We start from the raw sequence: 23,898 nt of genomic DNA on the forward strand, positions 1-23,898 counted from the left end.
CATTTACATCAAGATGCACTACCATAAAGGTTTAATACGGCAGCAGGGTCACGGGCTTGGAGCCCTGTTGGGAATAGCTAGCAAAGTGGCGGGTCCCCTGATCAGCGGATTATTAGGTGGAGCCCCCGCACAACAGCAACAACAACAACAGCGTCCTGTCTATCAAGAGAGATATTATGATTACGACCGCCCTTATCGCTCTTATCAGAGGAGACGACGTAGAATCCATCCAACAGAAGAATATGATCCAGAATCTAAAAAGCAGAAGGGAAAAGGATTTTTCACCGATTTACTCAAATCGGGGGCTAAAAGTGCCTTAAAGGCTGCTGCTAAAACAGGGATGGATGTGTTAGATAATAAACGATCCCTCAAAGACGCTCTCAAGACACACGGTGCCCAAGCCCTGAAAGAGACAGCAGGGTATGCTCGTAGGCGAAGGTCTCGAAAAGCCCCATCCAAACGAGGAAGAAAAGCGCGCACAGGAATACTCAGGAAGCCTGGAACCACGACCCTCAAAAGAAAACAGGTGGGAAAACAGGTGGGAATACAGGAAGGAAAAGGATCTGTTAAAAGAAAACAACGTATCTTAGCTCGGGGAGGGCCTCATAAGAGACCTAGGAAGCAACCTAGGAAGCGATCTAGGAAGGGAGGTAGGAAGCTAGTGAAAAGGGGTAAGCCAAAACGCTCTCTGGATATTTTCGACTGAGAACCCTATAAAAAGGGGGTGAGAAGGAGACCAGAACACATTTGATCCCAGTTCACGCTGAGTAACACATCGTTCCAATATGATGCACCGAGAATCTTGCGCTTGTGGCACCAGCAGTTTAGAACTGTTTAAAGTGCCCCCGACCAACGTCACTTTAGAAGATTCGAAATGGATGGAATATTATCCCATTTCCAGTACCCTCAACTCGGATACGGCTCCGATTGAATTTGAAATCAAAGGACAAGGAGATGAATATCTGGATTTATCCCAAACTTATCTCCAGATGGGCTGTAAATTCACGAAAGCCAATGGAACGAATCTCACAGGAGGCCATTCGACCTCCACCCCCGTGAATAACATTCTCCATTCCTTGTTCAGTGAAATCGATGTCAGTCTCAATGGAAAAGTCATTACCCCGGGGACGGATACTTATCCCTACAAAGCGTATCTGGAGAAATTGTTGTCTTATGCACCCAAGACTCTGGAAACCCAGATGAGAGCCTGTAGCTTGTGGGAAAAAGATACGGCAGGACATATGGATGAGGTCAAATTAGAAGCTCTGGCTCAAACTCCTGTGGAATTTGCAGTAGTGAATAACAAAGTCAACATCGCGGCCGTCATCCCGACTCCCGAGTATCCGGATGATTCCAAGAATGTAGGGTTGAGAAAACGTCACGAGAAGATTACAGACAGTAAGGAGATCGTGTTGATGGATCGATTACATCTGGATTTGTTTGAGCAAGAAAAATGTCTCCCTAATGGTTTGGATGTCCGTCTCAGATTCAATCGCGCTCGACCCCAGTTCTACATGATGACCGATGCCGGGAGTAGTGGGAAAGTGGTCATTCAAAGTATGATCTTGTGGGTGAGGAAAGTCAAACCTGTGCCGAGTATCATTAATCTCATCAATCAACAACTGAGTACTCAAACGGCGAAATATCCATTGAGACGAGTGGAAGTGAAAACCTTCACCATTCCTAGTGGCACCCAATCTAAAATCACCGATCATCTGTTTCAAGGACAGATGCCTAAACTGATCGTGTTGGGCTTTGTGGATAATGCGGCTTTTAATGGGGATAATACCAGAAACCCCTTTCATTTCCAAAATGAGAGAGTCAAGAAATTAGAAATCAGTATCAATGGAGAAATGATGGAAACCCGACCTTTGGAACCTAATTTCACCGACGATCAGTACCTGAGATCGTATTTGAGTCTGTACAAAGGTTTGGGAAAATTAGGCCAGGACTGGGCTCCGGACATTACCCTGGAAGAGTATAAAAACGGTTACACCCTCTGGTGTGTGGATTTCACGAAAGATCAAGAAGCCCAGACGGATAAATTTCATCTCATACAGACGGGGAACTTGAGAGTGGAAGTGCAATTTGCCGCCAACGTAGCCAGGACCTTAAACTGTGTGGTGTATGCCGTGTTCGACAATCTGCTAGAAATCAACAAACAAAGAGAAGTCAGCATCGATTACTAAGAGAGAGATGGATACTCAGCAATTGAGAGATGTTTTACAACGAGATTTAGGACCGGCGTTTGCCGGTGTGTATCCTCGAGATGTCATACCTGAGCTGTTACCTCATCACAAAGCCATCGTGGTGAATACAGACCCTCACGATCGCCCTGGAGCGCATTGGGTCTGTTTGTATTTGAGTAGCCCTACCGTCGAATATTTTGATTCTTACGGATTACCTCCCAGCCATAAAGACATCCAAGACTTTATTCAACGCCACGGAGAGACTTGGATTCATAACACCCATTGTTATCAAGATTTGAATACGGATGTCTGTGGACAATACTGTGTGTATTTTTTACATCAACGCCATCGCCATAGAAGCACCGTACGAGAATGGTTACTTCCCTGGAAAGGCACGGCCTTACAACGCGATCGTTTTGTGGCTGATTGGTTTAAAGAGACCTTCCGAAAACCGAGAACCCATCAAGGACAAACTTGTCAATGTCAAAGACTGAATGTATTGTAAACTATGTTATTGTTATTGTTCATAGTTGGAGTTTAATAAAACGTTGGAAATTTTTTTTTTCTTGTCATTGTAATCAACCATGTCTTTTCAAAAAGAATGGGTAGCCCTGAAAAGGGCTGTTTTCTTTCTCTCTCTGTTCTTGGTCTTTTCTCTTCTTCTTCTCTCTTCTCCTTCTTCTCCTTCTCTTCTCCTTCTCTTCTTTTCTTCTCGGTCCCCCTCACTGTCTGTTCTTCTTCTTCTTTCTTCTCTTCTTTTTCTGCTCCTCCGGGGGTTGCTCGTGGTCAAACACAAACACAGGCAACCACCCGTGTTTAAAAAACAATCTCCCCGGAGGCCGTTGCACCACTTCCAACTCTGCGTCCCAGTTTTCCTCAGGCGGGGGCAGATCCTGGCTCATGGGCGGTGGGGGAAGAGCCTCCCGTGAGGCCGGCGGGGCAATCTCTTGCTCCCAATCCTCCTCCCATTTGATACAATAATCATTCACTGTAGGGTCTGGTCCTACTCTACGGCTCATGGTTCTGGTTCCTTTAAAAAATCGGAATGCTCGATTTTGACGTTGCGCTCGGTTTAAAAAGGCGAGAGCGCGGACGTCCTCGAAAACATCCCCTACCTCAGATGGCTGACGTCATGTTGATGACTCATCAAAAAAAAAAAAACAACACTATATACATAGGTTACTTGTTACCATTTTTCTCAATCATGTCGTTTGAACGGTACGTGCAAGATGAGAAAGATGTACTAGTGTGTGGGTATTGCCGAGGACCTTGGAGAACTTGTGGGTGTTTTCATTATAAAAAAGAAAACATCCTGGCCAAACAGAAGTGGATAGAGTATATGACAGAGCTGAATTATTGTCCCTTTGTCTATAAATGTTGTGGTCACACTAGAGAACCCTGGCTACCGTGTAAGTGTCCGCAGCATTGTACCATCACCCCTGAAGAAGAAATACCACATAAGGACTGTACCTGTGAGATCTGTCAGGAGTTTAGAGAGCGCTGGACTCAGAGAAAGTTTAAACCCCACCTGTTTCAACATTGTCCTTACAGTCAAGAACCCCGGTTAACGTGTACCTGTGAGACCTGTCAACCAGCATGTCGGTGACGGATCTACGAGGAAATGTATTATCTCTACCTTGGGTGGATGCTATTGTACAACAATGTAACTGTTTAACGGTGAAACCTCATGGATTAAGTCAACGTATTGCCGACCGATTTCCTTGGGCTAATCTGTATGCGACCCGACAACCTTTAGGACGGAGAAATTTAGCTATAGCAGCGGATCGAGGAATACCGGGTACTGTGTGTATTATGCCTCATTCTACTCATCCTGATGTGATCTGTTTGTTAGCGCAATGGGATTACGGGAGAGGCACTCAACGCTTACCCCTGTATGCCGATACCACCGAACAACGTGAACTTTGGTTTCAACAATGTTTACAGGAATTAGGCACTTTGTCTTACCAGACTTTAGCGTTTCCTTATCGTATTGGATGTGGATTAGCCGGAGGCAATTGGACTCATTATAGACAATGGATTTGTGACTTTGCTTATCAGTATCATAAACATGTTTACATTGTCAAGAAAATGTAACTTTATTATAGCTTTATTCTAGCTATTACTTGTGTTAATAAAACTTTTTTAAAACAAACTTGTGTGTTTCTTGATTTTTTGCCATAAAAAGTGTCTTTTCAAAAAAGTTGGTGGCCCTGAAAAGGGCCGTTTGGTCCTAAGGACCGACTTTCATTCCCTGGCTCCGGTAAACCGGCATAACGGGCACCGTCCCCGGGTGTGTCGCCGCTCCTGTAACTCTTCCACGCACGAGCAGCAAGCTGGGCGCTGCCCACATCCCCTGCACGTGATACCGGAGTGTACCCTGTCTTGCCAGCAGACAGGGCACTTAAACCAGATGGGAACCGCCCTATCTGCCCAGCCAGGGACAGTCATAGGGTGGTTCGTCGGGGGATGAGTTGCCACCGGTGCGTGGGTTGGTCTCGGTGGTGGCGGAGTCCTCCCTGCAAACCGGATGGTAGGTGGTGGGGGTCTTGCAGGGGCTGCTGGTCTCGGTGGTGATGCTGTGTCTGCCACCAACAGCGACGGACTCTGGGCTGGACTGGGAGGTGGCGCGGGGGACGGTGACCTCGGTGAATACTCCACCGGTGACGCTGGTGAGTCGCTCATCGGCACCGGGCTGTATTCCACTGGTGCCGATGGGATCGCTGGTGGTGGTGTTGTAGGCGTCGCCGGGGAGTAAGGTGGTGGTGGTGAGGGTGGCTGTGGGGCCCGTTGGCGCGGTCTCGTACCCGTGGAGATTCGAGCGGTGCGGCGGCGGCGTCCACTCCCTTCATACTCTGCCCGCACCCGGCAGATGATCTCACGGACCCCACTCTGGTCGAAAGGGGAGAAGGTGCTCAGGTCGTTCTCAGAACGCACGACCCAATTCTCCCCTACCCGTTCCTCAGCCACCACTACCACCCGGTACCGGAATCCAGGCAAGGTCTGGAAATTGTAGAGCGGGTCTCTTCTTGTAGCCATTCTTCTTTCTTCTTTCTTCTTTAAAATCCTTCAAAAATCTTCTACAACTGTGCTGGATCACCAGTGAAGCGAACTGGGGAGTGCGCCGGTATATATCAGGAAAGCGCGGACCTCCTCGAAAACATCCCTCGCTTCGGAGACGAAGGCAAGATGGCGGCCGTCAAAATGGCGGATTTGTGCTTTCGAGTAGAGAGTTTTTTCTCATTGTCTTTTTCTAGACATTCGATATCTGTGCAAGGTAGATTTAATCTGATAGATTCTGAGACGGCGAATGCGTTAAACTTATTTTTATTTTGCTACGTCACATAGTTTTCAAAGAAACAGCGGTTAAAGAGGTCGAGTCGAGGTTCAATGTTTCTTCACCCCCTCTTTAAAAATTTATTTCTCGACCATGTACATCCCTAAAAACATCTCATAAGGTCTATTCGATAGAAAACACCTTATTTGATTCGATTTTCACTCTACCTTTAGGATTTTCTGGATTCCTCAACAAATAAACCCTTCTCTGAGAGACTCAACCAAACACAGCTTTCGTGTAAACAATTTTATTCATGTCACATATTTCAAATACATAACTCCCACACACAACACCAATGCACATGTCTTTTTAAAATAGGGTCCAACATTTTTTCCATTTCTCGAATCCTGCGTTGAAATCGATATCGATCAGCGGCTACAGTCATCCAGATACTTGTCCGGTCTTCTTCGGGTAACAGATACACTTCATTATGATCCAGATTAAAAGTCACACGTTTAACTTGACGTACATCTCTCGAAGACATCGTAGTCTGATTTTCTCGATTTCTGCTCTGTCTGTGGGTCGAATTCGTTTCAATTCCTGGCCCATTAAATGAATCAATACTAAGGCTTGCGGGGTGATCCGGTTCTCGATCAAATACTGACAGAGACATGGATAGTCCTTTAAGCTGATGGGAAATAATTCTTCTCGCATATAGTGTAACACAAATTCAATCTGCTCAGAATGAATGTCTGTGAGATAATCCAATACATAAACTATCGCTTTCTCTGTGATGTGGTCACTGCTGGCCATCCTCCGGGAATAAATGAAATGAATTAAGTTCTTCACACTTTATGTATACTTCTCGAAGCCAGTCCTTGGTGATACTTTCAATCTCGGCGGTTTTTTCAGGCATGCGTTTCTTGAATTCCTCCCCCACGACATAAATTAACATCAATCCCGCATCGTTATAGAGATTGATGTATATCCGGTTCCGTAGATCTGTATATTCGTCCAGAGTCATTGGAAACACTCCCGCTATCAGAAAATTTTTAGCGAATTGAAACACCGTATCGTCTTGCATTTTCTCGACCCATTCTAATGCATGGTTATGCGCTTTTTCTGCGATGTTGTCACTGCTGGCCATCCTCCACGAATAAAGGAAAAGAAAACGGTTAGGTTTTTTTATACACCTTTTCCAACCAGTGATCGGTAATCGCTACAATCGCCCCAGTCTTCTCAGGTTCCCGTCGTCTAAATTCTTGCTCCATGGTATAAATCATGATCAATCCAGACTCTCTGTTCAGGTTGTCGGCTATATGCTTGCAAACGCCGGAATATTCATATAAGGTCATAGGAAATTCCCAAAAGATCAACAACTTCATGGCGAATTTATATCTCAACGGCTGTTTTTCTTTCCAGTCCTTGATACACTGTAATGCAGCGCTACGAGCGTTGTTCACCGATTCTTTGTAGTCCTTGAAATACTGTAATACAGCGGTAAGAACGTTGTTGGTTAATTCAGCCATGATGATCAAAATGAAAAAAAAATCCAAAACGTTCTTGTTTTATAACAGGGCCGCCATTCCTTTCATACGAATCAGTTCCACGAATCCTTTTTGTAGACAATCGCGTAAGATCCGATCAATGTCACTCATCTGGTCTGGAAGATTCTGTTTCAATTCCTCAGCATACAAATAAATCATGAGTAAACGTCCCGTATTGGTATTCTCCGCTAATGAATCAGCAATCCGTTGAAAACTATGTACATTTCTGACCTCCGGTGACATCTGTTGTACAAATTGACGAGCATTTTGAATGTGAGGGTTATGTAAGGCCACGTTCATACATTGTAGTACATAACTATATCCATTTATTCTCGTAGTAGCACTGCCGCCCATAGTAAATAACAAACGTTCAGAAAACACCTGTATTTATAGGTAAAGGTTATGCATCACGTGATCAAACACCTGCACCACGTGATCAAACACCTGTACGTCAGCTGGTTTTTCTACAGTCATTCTTGTCTGACCTTCAGTCATGGATACACGGAGAATTTTAAGAGCGAGACGCCGCCGCCAGGGAATACAACAAGTGGAGAATTTAACCATAGTAGAAGATTATGTAGACGAGATGGAGATCTGGGACAATTTAGTACAGAGATGTCGCCATCGATTACGCTGGGGCCGATCTAAAAATTGGTGTTTTGACTATGTATTGCCGTCACATGAAACAGTGGAGGATATTTACCTGCGTTTAAGTGACATGTACCTGAAAAATTCCCCCCTCATACAGTACATGATTTACCAGTTTTACACGTTATTGAACGGCACTCAAAAAGTATCGGGATTTATTCGACTGGAGAAACCACGTTACCGGAGAAGTGTATGGGTATTGTTTTGGGATGCACACTGGATGTGGGAAACCGTCGAAGAGATACGTTTCCCCGGGAGAAGAGCTCGACAATTAGTACAACACATTATATCCGAAGATCATGACTTACACGTGTATATAGAAGAACCTGCGTATGAAGCCGGCCATTTTTAAAAATAAAAACTTCATGCACAGCCCTTTTTAGGGGTACTTTAAACACCAATATAAGTTCCATTCCACTAAAGTCAATGTGTACCAATGTGCACTAGCACGCGCTGGTCGCGAGAAACCGGCTTTTCAAGTTCAATTAGTGCACTAGCACGCGCTGGTCGCGCGATGTTCTAGCTGAAACCGGTTTTTCCAGAAAAAGATGATGCAACCACGTGCTCCCCACGTGCCCCTCACGAGACAGAATAGTCTAGACATTTTGCTGGCTATAAAAGCGGAGCCCCAGTGTCAGTCCTCATTCGATCTTCAATCACCTTCCAGAAGACATGGCTCAGAAACAACTAGAATTTGTGGACAAAGCTCAGAAGAAAATAGATCAGCTGGTACAGAAGGAGATGGGGCCACAGAAAGACTACATTGAACTGAAGAAAGCTAAGAGTGACGATCAGAAGACTGAACTGGGGAAGACCTCGAACTTCTTGCTCACGTCTCCAGACTACGTTGCTCAAAGAAGAAGAGAAGAGAAGAAGATGGCCCAGACCTCGAACCAGACCACGAGCTTCAATCTCACGCCTTCAGACCACGTTGCTCGACAAGAGAAGATGGCCCAGACCTCGGATTACCTCCCTAGCCAGAATCCGACAGACCCCGGATTAGGCTTCTATTTTCCCGATTCACAGGATGCTACGGGACTGGAGATGGGCTTATACGATAAACTCCCCTTCGGTGGAGAAGATTCCCCCATGAGCAGGACCGATTTCGCCATCATTACCACGACACTAGACGGGATCGTTAACCGCATTAATGTGCTGAGTAATGAGATTGGAAATCATACCACAATCCTACTGAAGAAGCTGGAAGAGCTGACTTCTAAAAAACCTAGGAAGGAATACACTCCAGATTACACTGCTAACCCGTGCTACACGTGTGGAGAAACAGGACATTGGTCGCCGGATTGCCCACAGAAAACAGATTATCCGCAGACCAGTAAGAAATCGAGGTCAGCAGATTCTCAACAGACCAGCAAGAAAACCAAACAAAAGGATCCTTGCTTCAAATGCGGAAAAATAGGACACTGGATTAGTGAGTGTCCAGAAGAACAAGCGGAGATAGATGCGATGATTGGACCCGTACCTGGCTCAAAACCCCCTGTGAAGAGAGAATACACACCGTTAGAGATGTGGAATCCGCCCGCACCTACTGAAGAACGGCCAAAAAAGAAGAAGAAACTCAGCAGAAAGTAATGGACTGTGCTTGAACTGTTATGCTTATTGAACTGTTTTTTATGCTTATTGAACTGTTTTGCATTGTTCTATGCTTGTACCATTGTTCTTTAATAAACATGTCAACTTAAAACCTTGTGTTATTCTTTAGATTTAATACACAGGAATACATAGGATTTCACAGGATTTCACTGGATTTTATACCGATTTTCAGAAAAATAGCTCCAGGTTCCTTTTCCAGGAACTCAAAGCGAAAGTACCGCATGCTAAAATTAGACCAGTGGCCATAGACCAACCTATTCACCGGCCTACAACCCCTGCTGGGGTTGACCCCGTCCTAGTGCACTCCGTTAACCCCAACACCGCTTGACCAATCAAAAGACGCCCTTGCTTGACCTCATTTGCATAAAAAGTGCACTCAGTTGAACCCCCTATCGGGAGGGCTTATACTACTCATATGTAAAAAGACTAGCATAAAAATAGTGCCTGCCCGCAAAACGTTAATATATATACTTGGATGCAGGGTGAAGTATGTCGTAACTCACTTCTACAGTTCACGGAGGACGTTCATTGTGTGATAATCGCCTCCAAATAAAATTGTGAAATTCATAGTACTAAAATTTCTCTTTTATCTGAGTAAAGTTGAAGAATATTAATTACCAATATGTTATCTCCCTCGTGTATAGCTCTTATCTTTAGACGAATTTGACTCCAGTTTTTGACACTCTGTTTTCCCCTAAAATAGCTCTTACAAGTTTATTATTTCGGATTTCAAAAATTTCGGTTGAGCATCACTGAAGAGACAGTATTTGTCGAAATGCACATCTGGTGGATCAAAATTGGTACCGTATAAGTTTTACATCATATATGTAAGGTTTTTTTTTTAACAAATTACCACATGAACGATGTTGTATTTGACGTGAAAAGGTTTGAAATCATGTATCGGATATACATGTATTTTATAGTAGATGGTTATGTTAGTGTATTATCCAAACTCATAAAGCGTACAGGTTTATTTGTTATACGCATATTGATTCTTTTTTGTGCGAAAACTAATATAATAAAAACGGGTCGTATACTTCCCGGAGAGTTCTCACTTCTCTACCTCTCGAAAACTAAGTACAAAACATGATCGCACTGTTTTATATTTGCCCATTTCTTAAAAAAGCGCATTTAAATCTACTCATTACTCTAAGTAAAGAGAAGTTACCAGTGTCAGGAGTTAATCGAAATCGATTTTTAATACTGAGCGAAAATTTCGCGTTAGCGCTTCATGAAAACTATGCTGGCGTGAAGCGTTACTGTTCCTGCCCTCATGCAGTTTCAAAAATAAAATTTATTTTTTGCATTTACATTTTACTTTAATTTCTGACGTCATTTTCCAGGCGTTAAAATAGTCGTACTATGTTTATAACGATTCATACGCACATTGTTCACATTCATGAGGAAATGGCTATCAATTCAACTGGTAAAAATATCGAAGGTAAAAACATTTGAAATGTAAATATCAAATGTAAATGTAAATATCAAATTGCAGCTTTTGCGTTAATAATTCAAATCTGTACGAGAAAATGTTCCTTCATCGGTATTCATAAGGATGAAATATTTAATTTCTATTTTCCATTATACGTAATAATGATATCATAACAAAGTATGTAATGAAAATTATTTACAATGCATTTTCTTTTTGTACATATATAACAACAATTCATACTTTTCGAACAGAAAATATTCATCAAGATCAAAAACATGTAATGGTTGTTCACAGGATTTTGATAACTGCTTATCATACTATCGATTTGGGCATCCGTTTATTACCAATCTGTTCTCTTGAAATTAGCAATCAGAACAAATAGATTAATAATCCATCAATGATTATTAATCTTACAGCAACGTATTACAGATGTACTAAATCAAGGGCACTGATCGGTAATCCACGTGCACGGATTACCATTTGAGGGAACCGATTATTCTTAGCAGATATGTCCCTTAATAACTTTCTTACTTCATTCACGTAGATCCATGTCCATACAGATGAATGAATTCAGATATTATCGGAGGGGTCAAATCGAAACTAATATTTCATTGAAACCCATAAAATCACAGTAAATAGATATGATTAAAGTATATACATATGTATGAATATGATAATTAAGAAATATAGGTCGCGCTTTCGTGACGTTGCAGGATAATCTCCGAGGTCGAGAAATGTTGGTTTGAAATATAAAGCCAAGGCGTTAGCCGAGACCTTTGTATTTTAAATAACATGTCCAGACCGAGGGGGTTATCCTGCATCATCCATGAAAACAAGAACTTTATTTCTATTCTACTACGGCTCAGAAACGTTTATCTGTCCAGCTACTAATTAGGTCACCGTGGTGTCATAGCAGTTTCAGAAATGGACTATAGCTAGGCCTACATGTTTTCTTTCTGATGAAAAAGGTGAGATGTAGGGTATACAAGGGCTCCAACCTGATTCCCTCTACAAACGCGAGTTTTTCCTTTGTAACAAATAAAATGGTGGGTACGAAGTGGACACAGAAAAGAGGTCAGTGATAATCATGTAATTTTGGAAACAATTGTTTTAAAAGATTAATGCACGCATGTTACGTTTCGGTGCGCCTATTGCTTTTTTTAAGAGGGGAGATTCTTTTAAATTGATTGACCAGTAGATGAAAAAAACTATTACAGAAAACTCGGAGACATGTCGATGTTGTTAGCCACATGCATACAACTGAGATTGGTTATTAATTCACCATAGCATATTTTTAAGGTTTATACGATACATAATTTTATACAATTGACGGTTATATATTATAACAATACAATTTTCATTTGCACAAATTCCGATTTTAAAGATTGAAACAAACTTTTACGACTCTAGGTTTAAAACTACTTTGCAATTGCGATCTTAGGACCTGTTTTCATTCCAACATTAGAGATTGTTAAAGAATTGATACTTTAACCTGGTTATCGTTCATTAAAGTATTAATGTGAAGTAAGTATTCGCTGGCAATCAATATATACTTTTTATAATGAAAATCGTTTTACGTCCAGTATACTATATTTCTGTATTAAGGGACATCCTACCTCAGATGTATATGTTTCATTTTTCAGACCACAACTTCAATATGTTGTTAGAGTATGGTCTAAGAGCACAAATGCAGACATAGAAAAATTAGAAAAAGTTCAATTATTTGCAGCAAGAATAGTTCCTGGTCTTACATTAATTGCTTCGAGAGACTCGTTATACCTAGAAACAGGCTGGGAACCTTTGAAAATTAGAAGGGATAGAGCTAGGTTTGTAACAATGTATAAGATATACAATAATTTAGTTCCCATATGTCTACAGAATACTGCACCTGATATTAGAAGCAGTTTCTGGATATTCCACTCGAAATTGTCTAAATCATTCAGTACCAATATGCAGGTTGGAATTATTCAGCAAATCTTTCATTCCTGATACGGTCAGAAATTAGAAAACTGTCATTGTTCACACAAGGGAAGCAACTTCTATCAATTGATTGAATATTGTTTAACGTCCCGCTAGAGAATCTTTGGTGGTGCGGAAGAAGACATCAAGGCAATATTAAAAGTAAAAGGTGCCTTTATCAGTCTTAGGAACATCTGGAAGTCAAACAGCATAAGCAAGAACACCAAGATGAGGTTATACAACAGCTGTGTCCTGTCAGTTCTGTTGTACGGAGCGGAATGTTGGAGGATGACGGAGAAAGACATTAATAAAATATCAAGCTTCCACAATGGATGTCTCCGAAAGATCTGCAAGATATTTTGGCCTAAAAAAATCTCAAATGAGAATTTACATGCAAGAACAAAATCCCCAGACATGCGCACCATACTTATGAAATACCGCTGGAGATGGATTGGGCATGTCTTAGGGAAACCCATCAATGACATAACTAGGGTCTCACTTCGATGGACTCCAGAAGGAAAAAGAAAGCAAGGCCGTCCAAAGACCACCTGGAGGAGGACCGTTGAAACAGAAATGAGAGAGGTTAGCATGACCTGGGGCAAAATTGAAAAGACTGCTAAAGACAGAGAGGAGTGGAAGAAACTAGTCCTTGCCCTATGTCCCCACGGGCACAACAAGGACTAGGTAGGTAGGTAGAGAATCTTTCTCGCATATTCTGACGTATCTGCTAAACAATGTAGTAAAACCTCCAAAATACTTTTCATATGGGAAAAGATTTATGAATATAATTCACACAAAGTTGAGACATAATTGAATTTCAAACTCTGATTTATTTCGTTGTAAGCTAATAGACAATCCAAACTGTTCATGTGGACTGTTAGAAGATGCTTACCATCTATTTTTGTGTGTAAAAAATATACTACAGCACGACATTGTTTAATGAACAAACTGCTTTCATTCAATGATGAAAGGTGAAAATAACGAACAGTGATCAATCTCATAACTCCTACAAGCAATACAAAATAGATAGTTGGGCAAACACGGACCCCTGGACACACCAGAGGTGGGATCAGGTGCCTAGGAGGAGTAAGCATTATACATTATAAATGTGCATTAAATGCTATGGGGAAATGAATCTCTTTCTGATGTACAAAATGTAGAATTTTCAAGGCTATTCAATCTATTCTAAACGATTGTGACCTTCTTTTGAGAAAAAATAATTATAAACATTTCTGACTATAATTTAATAATGATACTACGTGTACAGTCTGTAAACACAAACAATATCCATGTCCATGTATTGTATTCATTTGCATCCGTTGTAGATAACTCGTAATGTATGACCATTTTATATTTTTTTGTAAAGGGAGAGAGGGCTATCTACTCATCACCAAAAAAAAAAATTAAAACAAACAGCATGAGGGGTAAGGAAACAGAAAATGTGCTGTGGGCAGCTTGAAGAAACAGATATTGGTAGGCGTTCTTTAAACACTGATTTTGACTACGGATTCCTCCGTTTACCTGATCAAGATATAGGGATCACGGCGGGTGTGACCTGTCTTGTCGGTCAACAGGGAATGCTTTCTCTCCCTGTATCGTTTATTGATTCCTGTTCGTTAATTTCACTTTTTCATTAGAGGGGCACGGGTTCAGCAGATAAAAGACAAGCACACACAAATCATATATCATTCAAAATATGTTGGTCTACACTGTATAACTTTGCACAGGTTTAAACATTTCAACATTGTCTGTGATGCTGAGATACGCAATATAGATGAAGAAGTTACTTCGCCTCAGTGGCCGAGTGGTTAGAGCATCACGCTCATAATCACACGGCCTCTCACCTCTGGTCGGCGCAGGTTTGAATCCCGCTCGCGCCGGTAAGCGAGACAGTTTCCCAGTTTACATTCGGAAGATCGGTGGTCTCTTCCCAGGGACATTGTATCTGGGTTCTCTCTTCCACCAATAAAAACCGGGCGCCACCAGATAACTGAAAAACTCTTGAGTGTGGCGGAAAACATCAATCAATCATTGATGATAATGTAGGGACATGTAGTTGTTTTTCATTGACAAATATTTACATTTACTGGATCTTTTCTCTTATATTTCTTTTGAAATTGACATTGCTTTCATTTGCGACAACGAATGCATGTTTGTTGCAAACTAGTTCGATCCGGTTTTAGTACTACCTGTCTTCGTAATCATGACCAAATATGGTGTGTCATCAGGGTCAAAGGGTGCATTGGCTGTTCCGTTTAACGTAACGAGTGGGTCAACCGTATGATATTTTAATACCAAAATCTATTTTATTTTATTTTAAAATAATACATAAAAAATATAAACAATGAAATGTCTTTCTTTGTTGTTTCATTGGGCGATGAAGGTAGCAATCATTGCAGAAAAAAATTACATAACCCGCGTAATTTTTTCTGCAATACTAGCTACCTTCATCACCCGATGAAACAAAAAAAAAAAAGCATTTTATTGTTTAAATTCTAACACATAGTAGAGAGATTTTTCGTACAGACCAGTAAAATAATGATGATATTATTATGATAATGGGGATGATTGCTTCGTAGACTGTACTATATATTGTAATTGTCCAAACATAGCTTGACTATTCTCTTTGTATAACTATGCTACTACTGGAATCGCAGTCAATCTTGTTTTTGGAAAGAACACGATTGATAATTTCCATCTGTTTCAGTGATCAACTGGTTGATAGATGTTCCAATTTCTTATGACAGTTTATTAGAGTATTCGACAGATATCTAAGAAATAAATTCATTTTTTAAAATACATGAGGGCATAAACTGCGGCACTTACGCCAGGATACTTTTCAATAACACGCTTCAAGAAAATGATGCTGGTTTACGTGCATCATTGTTGTTCATGCGTCATGTATTTTCAAAACTGAAAATTTTCATACTTACATTTTACATGTACGTGCACTTCTTTCAAAATATTCCAAGCGGTTAGTATAGTCTCATACTATATGCAAGGGTTTCAACAGTCTCATTTAAAGTCAGCATTTCGCAAGTTCTATGGTCGTTATAACAATCTATTTTGCCAATGCAACCTATTATTGGGTCAAATGCTGTCTGACCTCTTTCATACAGATTGTTAGGCCGTTCTTGGCACACTGATTTTGACTGCGGATAACTCCGTTTAAATAGGGCTCACGGTGGGTGTGGCCGGTCAACAGGGGATGCTTACTCCTCCTAGGCACCAAAGGCATGGGATTTAGATGAAAGACATAATAGATCGACATTAGTCTGACGAGATATTCGCAGAAATTCCTTCGATAAAGTTGGTTTATACCCCGTGAATCCGTCTCGAAGCAGGTAGCCCCGTTTGTTTACCTGGTTTGTTGCACACCTTTACATTTATTAGTATCTCACAAGTGGTCATCTCTAAAGCTTACAGAAGGTTGAAACTGACTATTCAGAAATAACAGTGGGGAAATAACATATTTTGGAAAAATTGTTGCTTCCGTATAAAAATAATTTCTTTCTAGAAGGGGGGTTATGTACATAAGATCTATACAGGCTATCCACACTTCAGGTGCCTGTGCTGGTATATCCAGGGGTCCGTGTTTGCCCAACTCTATTGCTTATAGAAGTTATGAGATTGATCACCGTTCGATATGTGTTTCCTTTCAATCATACGCACATTGTATGCATTCATGAGGAAATAGCTATCCTTTAAATTGGTAAAGATGCCGAAGGTATAAACATTGGAAATGTAAATATATATATATATATATATATATATATATATATATATATATATATATAAAAACAACAACAACAAAACAACAATATGTCAAAAATGAAAAAATATCGAAACGTAATTAATTTTATTCCTATTTCCTTAAGTACATCAACGTAGATTGTATTTCAATTGAACCGAATTCATTTCTCTCTTTACTACCAACAAGTAATTACAGACAACAACACTAATATCTGGTATACGGTTTTATATATTATGTCATTGTGTCAAATTGTTATTTTGCAGACAGCGCCAAAAAAGATCTTCATTATCTGTATATTTATGATATTTAGTCCGCCCGAAAACAACTTACATAATACTGATCAATCTAAATGGTCTTTTCCTTGTCTCTGCTAATTTTGTCCGCTAAATCGTCAATGTAATAGGTGTATATTGCATCAGCTTCATGTAAAAAGAACGATAACTCCTTTTCTGTTAAGTATGACAATAACCAGTCACCACAAGCAGATCGACCGTTGTTATTAACCTGTGTATATATGTTAAATAAAACATGTATGAAGACAGAAAATCTGAGTCATTCTCTCTCTCTCTCTCTATCTAGTCTATTTCCTTACACAGAACTGAATTAAAAGGGTAGAAGAGCACATAAATAATATATAACTTGGCTCTTGTTCAGCCGGTACCATTCTAGTATACAAGTGATTTGATTGGAAATGTACACCGTGTTAAAATTAACCAGAAAAAGCAGACCCTGATGTATTTGTTCTTCGATATGATTTGAAATTTGAAAGCGAATGAATCAGCTGTATGGAGCTTGAATAAATTATTATTGCAAATCTTAGTCTAGATCCGTACTGATAGATTACCTTGTGTCCTCGGATTTTTAAAATTAGCAGATATTACATATGCCCCCTTTCAACCCTCCCCCTTGAAATTGCTTCATAATTCTTATCAGTCTGAACCACGAGTTCATAGTTTAAATCAGCTGATATATGATGATCTATTAGCAATTTAATGTGAAATGAACACCGTTGTAAAATACATACACTGCTCAAATGTGGATGAGGATATCAAGTAGGCCTATTTAGAATTGCAATTGTAATTAAAAGATTCATATAGCGCCCTATCAACATTAGTTCTCTAAAGCGCTTTACAAATGTGAGAAAAAAGATAAAATAAAATCGATGTGCACATACATGTGAATGAAATATTCACAGTGTCAGAATTAAAATGCATAATTACATGTATTGTTATTAATATATACCGCTTAATGCAATGATTATAAGACTCTCTTATGAGTAGCCATGAAATATAAGGTGATTCCACCCGAGGGTTGCAAAAAAGCTGTGAAACCCGAGGCTTTGCCTAGGGTTTTACCGCTTTTTTGCAACCCCGAGGGTGGAATCACCTTAATATTTCATGGCAACTCATAAGAGAGTATTTTTCTCTCATATTTCTAGAGTTTTCCGTTTTCCTTGTGCCAAGCGACGCCATTTTGAGAATTTTCCAATTAATTAATTTTTCGCTGTACATAAAAAATAACACCAGAATTGAATTCTACGACCTTAATTTTGGCAACTACGTTGCTGACAAAAACTCGGCGACGAGTGTATAAGTGAATGATATTAGAGTTATTCCTCTTTGAATAAATCAATAATCAGGGTGATACGTGACTAACTCGACAGTCCATCAGCGCGAAACATTTTGACAGACCTAATCAGAATATGAATCCACAACTGCACATTTTTTTTTCTTAGAGGAGCATTAATATTGATATTAATTGAGCAGTTATTTAATGACGAGTGTGTGAAGAGAGATTCCAAGTGGTTTTTGTTGGTGAATATGGGCATGGCTAGACTTTCGTTTTCCACGCGTGCAAGGACTCGAGTCTCATAGACATTGGAGGCACTTATTTCACCTGAGACACGGACAGTAGACGTTTGCAGAGTGAATGTGGAGGTAGGCCTAGAACTAATAGACCGTGTGTGCTGGGTTTCTGTGAACTGGCATAATGCACCAAATGACATAGGTGTATGAGGAATTTGTGACTGTTGTTGAGTGTGCGGTAGTTGTTCAAGGAATGTGTAATTTTGTGTCCGGTCACATACACCTGGAGATAATCAGGGACATTACAATCTGTCATTTTTTGTACAAGAGCTTTGCAGACGCTAGTGTTCGTCAATCGAGGCGAGGCAAGTTGCAAGCTAGTTGTGTATTGATTATGACGTCACGGGATATGTAAGATAAACGTCACGTGATATGAAAGATAGAAATATCTTACATACCTTTCTTTCATAGAATATCTGTATCTTACATACGTAGATATGAGAGAAATAATTATCCTAATAACATATAAAACAATTTAAAACAACACTAAGGATTGATTGAATATTGTATTACGTCCCTCTCGAGAATATTTCACTCACATGGAAACGTCACCACTGCCGGTGAAACAACCCTTAGGAATAATTAAATACATAGAAAGGACATAAGTATAATTCATGTTTATCAGCTATTACCCAAAAACTCTGCTCACCGTAGCTCGTTTTTGCTGTCATAAAAATCTGAACAAAAGAATGATTGAGATTGAAAATTTGTCATTTATGACAATACCAAATGACGAAAGAAATCGTCAACATAAGATTTTGGGGGAAATCAGATAATACATTCTACATCAAAGTACCTGCAAAGCTAAATTACTCAAAGTCTGATTTCCCCCAAAGAAGACAAAATAACTTAAATAATACTACGCTATAAGATGACAAATAAAAATTCATCAAAACAAACCCAGAGCAAAAAGATGGCGAACAAATAAGGCCAACCCAAATGACGAAAAAGCCTATATAAAAAGATTGCATAGCACCGGAGTAAACCTCCACATTGAGGACGGAAAGTTGGGGTGGTGGAGGGTTGAACAAAATGAAAAAACTTTGATCCGCTTTACAATTTGTATTCACTGAATCCCATGTATATGAAAAGACTAACGTGTGCAAAACACAAGCTATCGCGTGCCTATCCAAGCCATTGATTGGCTACCAAACTTGAGGCCCCCAACGGGGTAAAGTTATACGAGGTCCCCAATAGGGTAAATGACACATATACATGTATACGCTTTGAACATAAATGCTATTATGTTCCATAATATTGATTAACAAACAACAGTTCAAATAGCAACTGAAGGTTGGGGGGTTTTTTTTTTGGTAAAAAAAAAAGTAACAGCACTGTAAGAGCTGTAATGTAAGGGCACTAAGTATGAAAAAATCACAAATTAAAAGCTAATCTAAAAAAAAAATGTGTTTTGAGGTCCGCGATGCGGCCTTATCCAAACCTAATTTTCTGCTGCTTGTGGTTTTCTATATAAATGACGTCATCGTTTCCTCTGCGTGTAACGGACTCTGGTTGGGAAAGGGTGAACTTTGACATCATCCCTCTCTATCCTTTATTTGAATTGCAACCGTTCGTGCCGTAAAATCTCAATTTTGTTACCAGTGTAAACAATATCAACCAGAAGTACCCCTGCCGACCATTTTGTTCAGATCACGTGATCGGCGTGGCTAAATGCGACAATTCCCGGGTGTTCCGGATGAACTCGAAACCTGCTTATTAACAAACATTAACATTAGTAATATAATTTGATTAATTAATCAATATAACATTAGTATATTGCTTATACTTTAATTTGATAAATACTGCTTTAAGTGTGCCAAGAACGGCCTAACAATCGGCACGAAACACGTCAGACAGCATTTGACCCACTGGTAGGTTGTAATGGCAAACTAGATCGTTTTAACGACCATAGAATTTGCGAAATGCTGATTTTAAACGAGACTGTTGGAACCCCTGTATTTGATAATAATTTGATCTCGCCGGTTCTATATCCTCTAGTTTGTTTTCCTGTTTATCAATACGATACATGAATAAAACATACCGGTCTTAGAACGAGATTAATATAAGCCTTTTGGTTTGTTTCTCAATCTATTTCATGTATAAGACATTGTTTGTAAACATTATTATTGAATCATTTACGAATAAATATTGTTTAAACTAAACATACCGGTAAAATGATTTTTTTTAAAGATTCTACTGATTTTAACTACGGATAACTTCGCTTACCTGATCAAGATATAGGACTCACGGTGGGTGTGACCGGTCGACAGGGGATGCTTATTCCTACTAGGCACCTACTATCACCTCTGGTATATCCAGGGGTCCGTGTTTGCCCAACTCTCTATTTTGTATTGCTTATAGTAGAACAAGTATGAGATTGATCAATGTTCGTTCTCTTCGCCTTTTACTTAATACAAGATACATTTGGAAGAAGCTTCAAAATTGTTACGAGTTTCTTGTATGAATATATTATTCAATCCCTGTTTCACCTTGCATATAAATTGTTTAAATTAACACCTAGCATTTCTTTCCTCTTTTACAAAAATCCGAGTGAATAATCAATAATTCATTTGCTGGATATGTAATCCTTTAACTTCATAACTGTAATTTTTTTTAATTGTTAAACAACATACAAGTAGTTTCTTTGTACCTATATTGTAACAACATTCCACAAATAAAAACCCATTCATGCAAACAACATGTACTTCAAGTGTGGTAACTCATTCATATTGGACTTGGTTTTATTTAACATGATTGCATGAATTATATTACTTTCCTCGTAAAGCATTAATTTTTCCCCAGTAAGAATAATCACTCATTCATTGGCTTTCTAAGATAAATGTATAATTGATATCTAATTACATCACCCATGTCCTCATTCATAGTGGCATACCATATAAAGAATCTGAAATAATGAATAACAATAAAACTAAACTGTCTGAATAAAAAATGTAGTTGTTCAAATATATAAATAATATCAGATCCGTACAACTAATGAACACTAGGGATTTTTAATTATTACACGTGTAGACTGTTCGACTGCATTGATTATTGATGAGAGTACAAATATTGACCACACTAACGAATTTCCATCCATTTGCATGTATTATAACAATTCATTGGAGAAAATCGCTCTTCTTCGCCGCTCATTGATTTCTGCACAATCTCAATCCAGATCAAAACAACAAAGACCTCGAAGTTTTACATTAATTGCAACTTAACAAGGCATGTAGGTTATGGTCTTCGGGTTTTTTTTTTTGAATTCCCCTTTAATCTTCTCTCTTTTATTCAACATTTTTGTTATTTACCTAGGCGTCACCATCAACCAGGAGCTAATGTGGGCGAGCTACATTAACACCACGATCGGGAAGTCAACGCACTCACTTGGATTTCTACTAAGGAACCTGGGTCGGTGTAAGCCATCAGCGAAGGCAACAGCATAATGACATTGATTATACCGTCATCGAATATGCACCATCATATACACCAAGCTACATTGATCAAAGACCTAGAGCGTAGAGTCGCCAGGTTTGTCTTCATATATAAAGACACTCTAGCTGTGTTTCTTCTTTACTGGATCAACTAGGCTGGAATTTTTAACAGCATCGGCGGATCAAACATCGACTTGTTCTCTCCTACAAGATCAGGAGCTCGTTAGTAGACATCAGTCCAGCCCAAAACCACACGCCTAGAGATCCAGGACTAGGGGGCGCTGCTATAGACACCCACGTACTCATTCCCTCCGTCGGTTTAAGGACTGGAATTGTCTACCAGAGTCCGTTACAGCAGCATCCTCTCTGAAAGAATTCAGGGCCTTGGACAGGAAGAACAAAAATTATATATTTAGCGTTCCGGTCGAAACGCTAAACCTAAAATTGAATTATGCGACATCATGCAAGTTTAATGATTCAAGTCTAATGCGGTCTTGAATTGAACCCCATACTGGAAGTGAATGCTCTGCCCATTGAGCTACCTAGACCACCACCTGTCTGAAACCACCCCCTACTGGAAGTGAATGCCCTGCCCATTGAGCTACCTAGACCACCACCTGTCTGAAACCACACAGAGTGTTTCTGTCCAATGCTTTTTCTGGTCCCGACAATCTTATTCTTGTAATATAACATTTCCTTATGGACACTGATAGCCTTTAAGTAACAGAGGATCACTGAGCATGCTCACAAGAAAAAATTATATATTCCTTTGTATTTATCGGTCAAGGTACGTAAATATAAGTAAATATACCCGTACTGATATTATAAAATGAATTTTGATCTCTAGTATTAGTAGAAATCTTACATCGTCCAGATCAATGTCGTCAAAGTATATTGCATACAAATGTTGTGATAGTTTTAAGTTTTCTTTCAATCTTCCTCTCAATAAGCTTAGCCAGGTCTCCATAAGTCAACTACTTTTAATTATAAAAATCGACCTTGTTCTTTTATCATTGATTCAAACGTTATATGATTTAATTATCAATTGAAGAAACTTTTATTATTCTAACCCCTTATTATGAATGTTGAAGGATTCAGAGGCACACTTTATTTCATTTGAATACAGACTAATTAATTTTTTGTATTTTTTACAAATAAAATATCTCTGACAGAATGCTCGTCGAAGGATAAAAACGAAATTCGAGTTGTTTGATTGTTCAACAAACAGCTAATCATATTCAAAAAATATATATACATGTATGTAGGTCAGAATAAGATAATGTAAGGAACAATGTTTTGCATAAAACAATCCTGTTACATTAGCTTCTCCATTTGTATGCAAATTCCTTGAAACTATTTTCTTATTTGGTGGAAGACACCAAAGTTCTTTAGATCTGCATAACATTAAAACAAACTTGTGTTTAACCACAAGATCTTCAGTGGCGGATTTAAGGGGGGCGCAGCCGGCGCATCCCCCCCCTTAAATTTTCAAATTTAAGGTAAATCGTGGTATCTTGTTTAGAAAAATGTACTAAACGATAAAAGAAGCAATAATGTCTTGCACTCCCTGAGAAATAAACGACAAAATCATTTGATTTCTTGAATTACTTTATTGGAAGAACTTATTTTTTTCGAAAAACCCTTAAAATTTGCACCATTTATTAATTTCACCTTATAAAAAATGATGGAAAATAGTACAAATGACTAAATAGGAGACATATTTCAAGCCCTATAAAATCTGTAAAACTCAGGAGCTTCGCCCCCTGAGCCCCCACTTCAAGGCGGTCCCCAGACCCCCTACCTCATAAAGTGGCGCCCCCCGTAACCACAATTCCTGGATCCGCCCCTGATCTTGGAATTCTACTTAGACTTGAAGCGCCCAAAGCATATATGAAATCTACGAAAATACAGCATTGGGTTAACAATTGAATTAATCTGGGCGATGGCTCCCAGAGAAATGATTATTTCCCTATTGTGGAAAACATTATACCGAAGTAGCATATCTATGAAGATCGTACACATTATTGGTAACGTACACGTGACATAAGCAAACAGATAAATGAAAAGTGTTTTTGCTGAACTGACATAACGATCACGAGAACGTCTGTTCATGTCTTCTGTCATTGCAGAAGAATGGCCGTGATTTTGAATGTAATCGACAGCATTGCTGTCAGTTGCATGGCTCTCG

At 39.5% G+C, this 23,898-nt stretch overlaps 2 protein-coding genes across 2 annotated transcripts; one reads left to right on the top strand and one right to left on the bottom strand.

The window, feature by feature from the left end:
* The first annotated feature begins 785 nt into the window (after nucleotides 1–785).
* Nucleotides 786–2,189, top strand: LOC130048572 (uncharacterized protein F54H12.2-like). Its single transcript, XM_056145486.1, has 2 exons — nucleotides 786–1,820; nucleotides 1,950–2,189. Exons 1-2 carry the CDS (start codon nucleotides 786–788, stop codon nucleotides 2,187–2,189), a joined length of 1,275 nt encoding a protein of 424 aa, XP_056001461.1.
* A 2,244-nt stretch (nucleotides 2,190–4,433) lies between these two features.
* LOC130048574 (uncharacterized) lies at nucleotides 4,434–5,225 on the bottom strand. The gene has a single exon (XM_056145488.1). The coding sequence runs from the start codon at nucleotides 5,223–5,225 to the stop codon at nucleotides 4,434–4,436; it is 792 nt and encodes a 263-aa protein (XP_056001463.1).
* Between the last annotated feature and the right edge of the window lie 18,673 nt (nucleotides 5,226–23,898).

The sequence above is a fragment of the Ostrea edulis genome, chromosome 1 (assembly GCF_947568905.1).
Source record: "Ostrea edulis chromosome 1, xbOstEdul1.1, whole genome shotgun sequence".
NCBI classification, from domain to species: Eukaryota; Metazoa; Mollusca; class Bivalvia; order Ostreida; family Ostreidae; genus Ostrea; species Ostrea edulis.

Excerpts from the sequence above, each read along its gene's own strand:
- LOC130048572 (XM_056145486.1), top strand. The coding sequence starts at position 786 with ATGATGCACCGAGAATCTTGCGCTTGTGGCACCAGCAGTTTAGAACTG. Across the intron at positions 1,821-1,949 it reads TTCATTTCCAAAATGAGAGA|GACTGGGCTCCGGACATTAC; the intron begins GTCAAGAAATTA and ends AAATTAGGCCAG.
- LOC130048574 (XM_056145488.1), bottom strand. The coding sequence starts at position 5,225 with ATGGCTACAAGAAGAGACCCGCTCTACAATTTCCAGACCTTGCCTGGA.